This window comes from Etheostoma spectabile, chromosome 14 (genome assembly GCF_008692095.1).
Source record: "Etheostoma spectabile isolate EspeVRDwgs_2016 chromosome 14, UIUC_Espe_1.0, whole genome shotgun sequence".
Lineage (NCBI taxonomy): Eukaryota > Metazoa > Chordata > Actinopteri > Perciformes > Percidae > Etheostoma > Etheostoma spectabile.
In genome coordinates, this window is record NC_045746.1 from 3,813,321 (window position 1) to 3,823,514 (window position 10,194).

Sequence of the window (10,194 nt, forward strand, 5' to 3'; positions counted from 1 at the left end):
GAGAAGAGGAACGATTGGTAAAAACAAAGAAAAAAAGACAAAGAGAGAAGTCAGGTGGATGAATCCGAATAAATACACCTTTTATTTGACTGATTAACAGATCTGATTATACAAACGCCAACACAGAGCTCTGAAATAACAGGACCAATCAGCGAGACAATGACTGTACATTCTTGGTGTGACCCTCCCTTATTCTGAACCCCTTACCCACCCACAAACCCACCCACCCACCACCCCCCGGCCCCAACTATGGAACTGAATCACTAGTGCTTTTTCTGTACAAGTAAAGCTCACCTACCCTCTACAACCCTCTACCACCCTCCCGTTTCAGTGCACTGTCTGTTATCTACAGGTTTGGGGAAGTTTGGCCAAATGTAGAACTGGGTGCCATGATGGACCTTAAGTGCCCTCTACACAGGACTAGTGTATCTTTTTTTGTCATGTTTGTTGTGTGTAGTCTAGCAGACAGTGCTGCTGTCATAATAGTGTGTGCACTGTTTTAAGAGCTTGTAGTGTAATAGCATAGTAATGTTTTTGCATTTTGGTTGAAATGCAACCAGCCAAAATTCTCTTGACATACAGGTCTGGGTTGAAGTAACTTCTTTAAATCTTAAGTCTCACTCTCTCTTTCTCTCTATTGCTCACGCACACACACGCATGCACGCACACACACACACGCACAAATACTGGTATGTTTGTCCCTTCATCTTCAAAAACAAGACTGTTTGCAATTTAGTTTCAGGGAAGGTCTTTTTTTTCCCTCTGACCAAGCATGACTCGCTGCACATACATCATCACACAATCCTGCCTATGGTACCCTTGAGCAGTTCCTACTGTCAAAACACTAACTGTACCATCACAAGAATGGATGGACAAAACACCCTCACTTGCATTCCTGTAATCAATCTTTTCAACCCACCTCCTTCTTCTTCTCCTACACATCCCCATTGGTCTCCCATACCCATTTACTCTCATGTAACAGACAGTCTTGTATGTAACACTGACAAATACTCGCCCTCAGCGCAACAGCCAGGAGGAGAGAGGAAGGGGGAGGGAGAACAAGGTGTGGGAAAAGGGGGAAGTGGAAGAGAGGGCGAGTTTTTCTCCTTGAGGAGAAAGTAAAAGGAGAGAACGGGGAGGGAAAACTGTGTGCCTACAACCCTCTTTCTCTCCACATCTTTGTGATGGAGTTGAGCGAGGAAGAACAAGGGAGGTGGAAGGTGACTGAAGTGGAAAGGGGAGAGACGGAAAGCTGGGTGAAGTGTGTTGGTCTTCATGTGTCCTGGCCGTCGGTGGCAGGGGTGTCGTTGGCATTGGGCAAGTCTGAGTCGGTCTCCCGGCTGGATATGCGGTCCAGCTCCGCCTGTACATCGCTTAGGCCCAGCTTTGAACCTGCATCAAGTGTGGGTAGATACATAAAAAACATTACTATATCACAGCAAACAACCATTTTGGCCAGTGTGATATATGACACAGCATTGTGTGGTTAAGGCACAATGCCTTATTCAATTATAATTAAAATGAGTGCTGGGTGAAATATTGAATATTAGCAAAATATTCGCAAAAGCAATCTCTTCTCATTTGAGAAGAACAACTGCAAGACAAGTTAGTTAACAGATACAGGAGTGCATACTGTGATAGAGATGTGGTAAAATACTTTGACTTTAGCTTGTTGATTGGATTACATTTTAAATGTTTATTAATGTCATTCATATGGTATAGATGGTGTGGAACAATTTGTTTACATCCAGGTTTACTGCTAATATTTATATTTTATATTGCAATAATACAAATGTGAGCATGCGCTACCTTTTCTCTCTGTATTTATCTTTTCAACCAGACCTTTGGTAATACTAAATGCATTTTTGTTTTGTTGGTTCTTATTGCATTATTATGCATCAAACATTTAATCTTTACAAAAGTCTTTATTGAAAGAGACAAATGTGTCTTTGTTAACCATTGTATCACAGTTCAATAAGTGTGCTGTATTTTTCATGTAATAGTACCAATATGATCTACAGTATCTAGTTCAAAACAGGTCAAAGTGGAAGGTGGACTCTATTTAAGGTAATTTTGAGCTTGCCTGATGAGTTTTAAAGTTGCATTGTTAAAAATATAAAGATGGTGCTTTAAACTGGGAATGATCTGCCTTGATTATCCAGCCATTTCACAGAGAATGAATACATATTAGGCCTACAGTATCAATATAGTATATGGCCAATTTGTTGAAATGTATCATGTGTTATGTCCATATCTGGAGTAGAGGACAAGAGAGTAAAGAGGTGAGAAAATGAAGGATGGCAGATGGGAGGTAGAAACCAAAAAGAAGCAATGAGGAGTAACTGAAAATGGCATTAAACCCCAAAAACTGAATAAATGAGCACTTTTTCCTCTACTCAACAAAACCACAGCAATGTAACAACCTCTACCACCTAGTGTGCATTCTCACCTGACTTGCGTACTGTTCCTGGTGTGTTGTTACCGCCACCTGGCGTCCCGGGCCCCCCTGTCCCTGCTTTCTTTGTCAGTAGACTGTTGAAGAAATTGGCCAACACACCCTCACTAGTCTGACCTGCAGCACACAGCACAGAGACTAGAGTTAAAAACACACATACACACAAAGTAATGCACCAACTACGCAAATGGTCATGGGTTGATGTGTGCAGCGACGAAATGCATACCCGACTGTGGCATGGCGTTAGCTACGTTGGCCGCTGCGGAGCGATTACTTGTCCTGGGGGAGCCCGTGGGTGCTCTACTGGTGGTGTCCTATGAACGACAAAAAAGTTTATTTCACACTAATATGGACACTGGGAGGAGCTTTCCTTAATGTTGAGCCAAAACTAGACAAAAGAGGAGCACTCACCACTGGTCGCCCTGCTGTCACAGCGGGCTGTTTGGCGAGCAGCGACTGCAAATTAGAGCACAATATGCACACTCATTCCAATTAGTATTTAATTAACATATCAGAACCCTTCAGTCAGATTTAATTGGAGTACAGACAAGCAGCAAACCAACTGACATTAACACAACAGGAAATGTTTTCTGACCTGCAGTTTTACCAGAAACACTTGGTCATCTTCTGCCTGAATCTCCTTTTCATGTACAATCTGGTGACGAGCAAGAAAAAAAGAAAAATGTTTAAAATCGCTTACAGGCCTTCTTTATAGCTCTACATAAGCTAAGAAATTAGATTGGATAAAACTCTAATGATCCCTGCAGGGATATTAGGTAAAGCTTAGCACCCGGACATTGATGCAGAAGGTAATGAAACATACTATTACAGCAATAATCAATCTGTTGCGCTGTAAGCTTAGCTTGCCTTAGATGATCTTTAAAAATTAGCTGTTTTTTTAGTGAGTGCCTGTACCTTTCTGACTGGCGGTTTGATTATTACTTCCTCAAAGCTGTCGTCTGCTTTTACTGTCTGAAAGTTCTCGTGAAGTATGGCAATCTTCTTTTCATTGTCCCAACCTGATGGACTGAGAGAGCAGAGGAAGGGTTACAAACCAAATCCAGGTGGCCCCACAGTCCTCGCATGTATACACACACAAAGGCAGGCTTACATGAAGACAGCATCTCTTTCTACCACTTGTGCCGGGCAGTGGAAGGGAAAGCCGTACAGTCTGTGGACCAGATATTTGTACAGGATGTCCAGGTTTTTCATCTCCTTCACTGATGTGTAAACCAGAGATGCACCGTCTGACATGACTGTCAAGGACATTTTCAAACACCACCATCTCAAAAATACACCACAGTGACAGAAAACCTACATCTCCTAATATCAGTAGCACTACACAAATACAGATTTTAAGCTTTGACTAAATGCTACCAGTACACAAAACAACCAAGGCCATGTGCAATATTGGCTCATTTTCAAAAGCAATACCCCTTGAAAATCTAATACTGTTTCCACTCAGCAGTGACTGGAGAAATTATTCTGAAAAACAAACCACTTTAAGCAGCACTGGGTAGTCTATGGCTTTTCTGGAACTCTCTTTGCATCAACAACGGTTCAGATACAGCTTACAGTGGTCAAAATACTGCAATAACCATACTGCTAGGAACTTTGGCCTGAGAACAAAACACCATGACTGCCAGTCACTCAGGGACGGTGGTACAACATAACTGAACAGTTGGGCATTAGGAGAGTACAGGCCAAAATGTGAATGAATGCCTTAAATTTCAGCATCTGACAAGAAAACTGCAGTGTCAGTGGTATTGATCAACAGCCCCATTAAATCCCATGTGTATAATGTTTTTTGGCCACAAGTCACATTTTGTTTTCTGACACTATCAATTTGAGTTTGTGCACTTTTTCTAGTTTGTTTGCTTTTCAGAAACAATGTTCAGTGAAGGATACACTGCAGACAGAAACGTCTGATGTGAGACTGGATGAGGTCCAAGTGTTCGTCTCTATAGTCGTGCTCCTTCTCCAATGTACTGATGGCGTCACACTGAGGACAAATAAGTAGGTGTCAGACGCAGGTGAATGTGTGTTAGTAGATGAAATGAAAAAAGGACCATTCAATTTTAAAATGATTTAACAATTCCACACAGGTTTCATTGGTCCAAGAATATTGTACAGCACATTGAGAACCAAGTACACTTAGATTTTAAGGTAAAAGTAAAATATGTTCTCACACACAAGCCATCTTTATAAGCCAGTAATAAGGGTGTGTGCGTACCTTGGTGCAGACCACCACCACTGGTATTCCCAGGTTGTGTGTGAGTGTGTTGTCTCCTAACGGCAGCAGCACACACTCCTCCTCTTCACTCCTCCTCTGCAGGGTGCCATCCTCCCCACTGCCTGGCTCTGTGTATTCCTGGAACTGTTTTACAACTACACACACACACACACACACCACATTAAGATACACAAATAATGATGAAGCAAATAGTAAACACCATTTTAAATGTGGCGTTAATATTCTCATAACTGGCCTCTTAAGACAAAACCCAATTCAATGTAAAGCTTTTACAAAGGTTTTGATAAGGAGGTTACTTATTCAAGAAGTGTTGTCATGCTGCCAAGAGCATCTTCTGTGCTATATTTTAGCCATTCTGTTTCATTCTGAGCATTTTCTGTTTCAACTTTATCTACTTGTCAGCCTGACTGCTGTCAGTATGACTCACGTCTGTGCTCCAGCTCCCGCAGTGTTTCCGGGGCGACCCGGAGTTTATCGATGTGTTCCCTAGCGACGGCGGCCCACTTCTGGAGAGAGTCCAGGGCGTTCCATGGCCGCGACATGTCAACTGTTATCAGCAGCAACGTGTTGCCGATTGAGTCCACTGGCACAGCTACTCCCTGCAGACCTTTGTGGTAAAGGTCTCCGTCTAACACCCAGGCATTACACCTAGTCTGGTCTAAAGACACAGACACACACACACACACACACACACACACACACACTCAAGATATATACATTACAGAGATATACTGTTGTGTAAAAACATTTATTGGGTCTATGGACTCCAAGTAGTTGATCGTTACCATCAATGTCGTCGTCATGAACACTGAAGTAGAGGTATTCCAGGCCACGCCCTTTCATGAACTCTTCAACCCCCTGCAGTTTTGCAACCAAGGCTGTCTTCCCCGAACCCACTTCACCTAAAGACACACATAAAATCTGTTTTAAAAAAATAAAAAAGAATTATGGATAGTAGACAAATTATGGGTAGTAGCCTTGTCCATGCCAGAATGCACTGCTTTATGATAATAATATTAGAGTTTAGAGCCGAAACCCTATTCAGTTCGTTTTTTATTCAGTTTCAATAAAGGGGAGCTAGAATTCAAACTTGGCAAAAGCATTCTAAGTGACATACTAACTGAAACCAACACACCGCTAAAGTTATACAATTTGCCCAATGCAACCTGCTGCCCTCTATCATGCTATGAGCTGTACTACTAATACACTTCAGAGTTAATAAAAATAGTATGATGCTCATCACACACTATCCAAAATTAGGATTGCACAAAATGGCAAAAATATTGGCTTACAACTAATATTTTAATTAATGAATAATCTGCACATTACGTTGAGTCATTTATTAATCATTTGGTTAATAAAATGTCAGAAAATAGTGGCAACTGTCAATTACAATTAAAATTTCCTGAACCTCAACCAACAGTCCAAAACCAAAGCTATTCTGTTTACTGTCACAAGGACTGACAACAAAAAACATCACATCCTTTGCATTTGAGAAGCTTAAACTAGAACATGTTTCGCATGTTTGCTTGATTATTTAAGCAATTAAGAAAAGAAAATAGTTAGATATATTGTCTGTCAATCGTCTAACTGATTAATCAATAATTGTTTCACCACTAAACAAATTAAGTGTAGCACACATACTGTAAACAATCCCCTCGACTAGAGCCACACAACTTCATTATATTATTTTCATGAACAGCATGTATAAGTGTGTATGTATAAGGCCAAGCCTGCATCTATTCTTGCACTATGCTATATTATGTCAGCAGGGGGACTCAATGCATCATAAGGGCAGATCTTGCTGATGTTGTCATGGATAGCATAACAGACAATGGCTGTTTAAAAAAAAAAGTCATACGTCGGTAACCAACTCGCCGATTAGCTGGAATGGGTAGCAGGCTGCGGATTATCCCAGGCGGATGTGTAGACAGTGTGTGTGTGTTTGTGTGGACGACAGCGGGACACGAGGACAGAGCGAGACGGGGAGGCACCCATTCTGCCTCTCAGTCCCATAAAGCCCCGCGGACGCGTTAACAAAACACAGGCTGATGGTTTGTCTTGTCCCCTCAGCATCATCTCCACCTAGCTGCTACTAGCATCACTGGATGCTAGTATGACTTGCAGTGTTTCAAAGCGGCCCGATTCTCTCTCAAGATGATGGTGATGGTGTGTGTGTGTGTGTGTGTGTGTGTGTGTGTGTGTGTGTGTGTGTGTGTGTGTGTGTGTGTGTGTGTGTGTGTAGGAAAATACACCTGTCTCTCTCTCTGCTAGCCGACGCACCCGCTACCAGGTTTGAACACAAAAGCACCATCAGTCAAGAATAAGATAGCTTAGCTATCGAGCGGTAAGTCTACCCGAGTCAACCAGGATGAGATGATCACCAAGCTAGCGATGCTTATTGGCTAGCTAGGAGACTGCAGACATACAGATACCCACCCATAACCAGGACATTTTTCCCAGACGGTAGCTTAGATCTTGAATGGGTTGACACTTCACTCAGGATGGTGGACCTGCAGACAGAACAACCCCGTTACAAAACGGGCAAACAAGGCTTCTTCATTCATTAACAAACAGCGACTGACAGCGAGGAGCTAAAGCGAGCTAGTGCTGCTGTGTCACCAGTCTGGTGCTGATGCTAGCTAGCCTCGTTAGCAAGCTAGCTGTCAAACCATCCTCATCCCAGCACAATGGAGACTCTGCGGCCACAAACCCTGCTCATAATAACCTCTTCTAATCTTAAATGACCGATCGCCCACCATAAATCCTGTCCGTCATCCTCCTCTGGGTTGGAGTTCTCCAGTGTGCTCTTATGTCCAGTTGAGGTGGAGGATAATAATGCACTCCTCCCTGAAGTCGCCATCTTCGCAGGGCTTGTAAACCGACCAGAGCGCCCGGATGTAGCAGTTGTGTGCTATCCTAGTCTGGTGCACCGCACACCGGGGCCGGGGCGTGGTCCTGCCCGCACAAAGCTGGGGTCCTTGTTCCAGACATATCTCATCCTCAAAGTGACAGACTGGACTGTCCATCCACTCCAAGTTATGTACAGTTTGAGAGTCTACAAACTATTATATTATTAACTTATCAAAAACAAATGTTATATGCTTAAGTGGACATAATATTATGTAGCTTAGGCTTGTGTAAATTGGGACTGATACATAAATAATGAACCATATAGTTAATTTAATAACCATTGAGTAATAATACCAGTGAGAATAAGGCTATTTTGCATGTGTAGCTTTGCGTGTCCCGGCCGATTTATCAGAGTGAATTAGGATTAATGGGCTTTCAAATAGCCAAATCCTAAAGTCGTTGTTTTATGCCTTGATTTGTAAAATATTTTGGCACCGGGCCTATTAAGCCCACTGATGGAGATAACGCTGTATTAGCATATAATACCATTTGGATCCATTTCACATTGTCTAGCACAGACAGGGGCATATCACAAAATTCTGGGCCCTGGAGAAAGACATTTTCTATGGGCCCCTCCCCACATTCACAGCTAATCATTCTAGCATCTTTTTGGGCCCTCCTCACATCAGGGTCCTGTACTCAGTCCCCTTTTTCTCCCAGTCCGACGCCCCTGAGCATAGACTGTATTATAAGTTGAGATCAAGCACCAAAGATTTTGCAAAAGGTTAGACAGCATAATAGAACGCTAACACAAGAAAAATAAGTCAATCCAAATGGCACCCTATTAAAATCTAAAGTAGGCCTATACACTTAAGCTATTTGGTTTTTAATCAGGCCGATTAGAAGTCATGCAGTCCAGTCAGCCCAGAAAAATCTGAATAAGAACTTCCATAAAGGTTAGTGCCATGTTACGTTTATACATAAAACAGCTGATAAGCTGATAATTAGACAAGCAATAAGTACAAAGAAACTATTTGGAGACCAATGTACATGGTAATTGAAATAATTGAACCAACTAGACAAAATCTAACGTGAAATACGGTGTTGAGAAACGTTTGAATTGGTCTACACCATGAATCTGGTGGGCACAGCGTGAACTTTAAATTAACTACCAAGTGGTCTCAGGTGTGCGGTCATCTCTTATTATAAAACCGCTGAAGCACATCGCAGCCAATCAAAGCGCAGAACCGGAAAATCAGTTCTACACGTGTCAGTTCATTACAACTACCACGAGATGGCGCTGGTGCACTGTCCTCGGAGCTCGGCGGTCCCAGGGTAGGCGCTCTCTGCGGCCCCCGATGGAGCCAGCGGATTGCGAACTCTAGTTAAGTGAAGCACCGTCCTCCTCCTCCTCCTCCCCATCTCTCACCCAGAGTAAACCCAGTAGCACGGAGCGCATCCTCGCCGTGCTCGCCCTGTGGGAATTCTGTTTGGCTGTCAGTGGCAAACCGGCCGAGCTTTGCAGTGTGGGGGGGGGGACTGAGGAAAACATATACACAAAGAGTGAGGAAAGGGAGATGGGTCCGGAGGCAGTGAGGTATCCGTGATTGTCAAGCAGGCTAAACGGCGTTGAAGTTCTTCGGCTCCGCTCGAATCTTTTCTCCAGGTCGTTGAGGTGAGTTTTCTCTCTGCAGGAGATAGGAGCAGCCCGGATGGTGCATGTCTTACCCCGCTGCATGAGAGTGTAGAGAGGCTATTCCAAATATTTGGCAGGACATGTTTTCTGTTGTCCTATAAGTGAAAGACATATGATGACATTAGATGTTTATAGCCTAATCTATACCATGTTTATTGTTTAACAGCGAATCATACTTTGTAGATGGATTACTTATTCTGTAGAATAAACTAGACCATAAAACCATATTTTTTACGATCAGGCAACAACATAGTAGTCTATTCTAAAGAAAAAAACAGTGATGTGAGACATTAAAAAAAACAAAAAAAAAACTAGAAAATACCTTGTGGGCTATGCTCTTAGAAAGCCTCTGCTTTTATTTATTTCGGCTGGAGTCAGAAAACAAGATGAGAAAAATCTGCTTCATTCTCTGTCTCTCTTTTCCATTCCTCTGCTTCATTCACTCTCACTTGCTTGCCTTTCCCCAATTTTTTCTCTCACTCCATCTCTCTAATCCCCCCTCTCGCAACCTCTCTCCTCACACTCATTGCTTCTCTCTCTGTCAGCTCTAATTACACTGTGAGTTCGCAACACTAGACTGCTTCACTTCTGATACTCTTCTCTGTCTTTTCTCACACCCAGCCGTCTTTCCTGTATCCACTCTTTCATCTGACACCTGTCATGATTAATGTTCCACATAGGGTGTGCATAACATGCCACATATAGTTTCTTAGCTGTATTGCTGCCTCTACTGTGTCTGGATGGCGATGTTACTCCTCTGATAATCAATATGTGATGAAGCAGTTACAGTATATAAACGTTATGGACCTGTGGCTAAATCTTTAATTTCCCATCTGCCCCAGTCACTTTACACACGTGCACATGTGAAGGTGACACACACACACACACACACATGCACGCGCGCGCGCACACACACACACACACACACACACACAC

At 42.8% G+C, this 10,194-nt stretch overlaps 2 protein-coding genes across 2 annotated transcripts in view; one reads left to right on the forward strand and one right to left on the reverse strand.

The window, feature by feature from the left end:
- Positions 1–50: 50 nt before the first annotated feature.
- Positions 51–7,730, reverse strand: dync1li1 (dynein, cytoplasmic 1, light intermediate chain 1). Its single transcript, XM_032534963.1, has 13 exons — positions 7,469–7,730; positions 7,149–7,222; positions 5,495–5,611; positions 5,137–5,367; positions 4,689–4,843; positions 4,364–4,457; positions 3,567–3,702; positions 3,371–3,482; positions 3,051–3,110; positions 2,867–2,911; positions 2,682–2,769; positions 2,450–2,572; positions 51–1,392 (listed from the first exon to the last, which is right to left on the reverse strand). The coding sequence occupies exons 1-13, from the start codon at positions 7,570–7,572 to the stop codon at positions 1,274–1,276; spliced, it is 1,458 nt and encodes a 485-aa protein (XP_032390854.1). The 5' UTR covers positions 7,573–7,730; the 3' UTR covers positions 51–1,273.
- Positions 7,731–8,876: 1,146 nt separating this feature from the next.
- The window catches only part of cpne4b (copine IVb), a 22,866-nt gene continuing 21,548 nt past the window's right edge, over positions 8,877–10,194 (forward strand). The window contains exon 1 of the mRNA XM_032534961.1: positions 8,877–9,237. The gene's annotated coding sequence lies outside the window, so the exon portion shown is untranslated. The remainder of the gene's footprint in view (positions 9,238–10,194) is intronic.

Bases quoted from the DNA above. Each gene is read 5' to 3' on its own strand.
- dync1li1 (XM_032534963.1), bottom strand. From the start codon at position 7,572: ATGGCGACTTCAGGGAGGAGTGCATTATTATCCTCCACCTCAACTGGA. The intron at 5,368-5,494 runs GTAACGATCAAC...CTGTGTCTTTAG, and splicing joins TCATGACGACGACATTGATG to ACCAGACTAGGTGTAATGCC. The intron at 1,393-2,449 runs GTGAGAATGCAC...CACTTGATGCAG, and splicing joins AGGAACAGTACGCAAGTCAG to GTTCAAAGCTGGGCCTAAGC.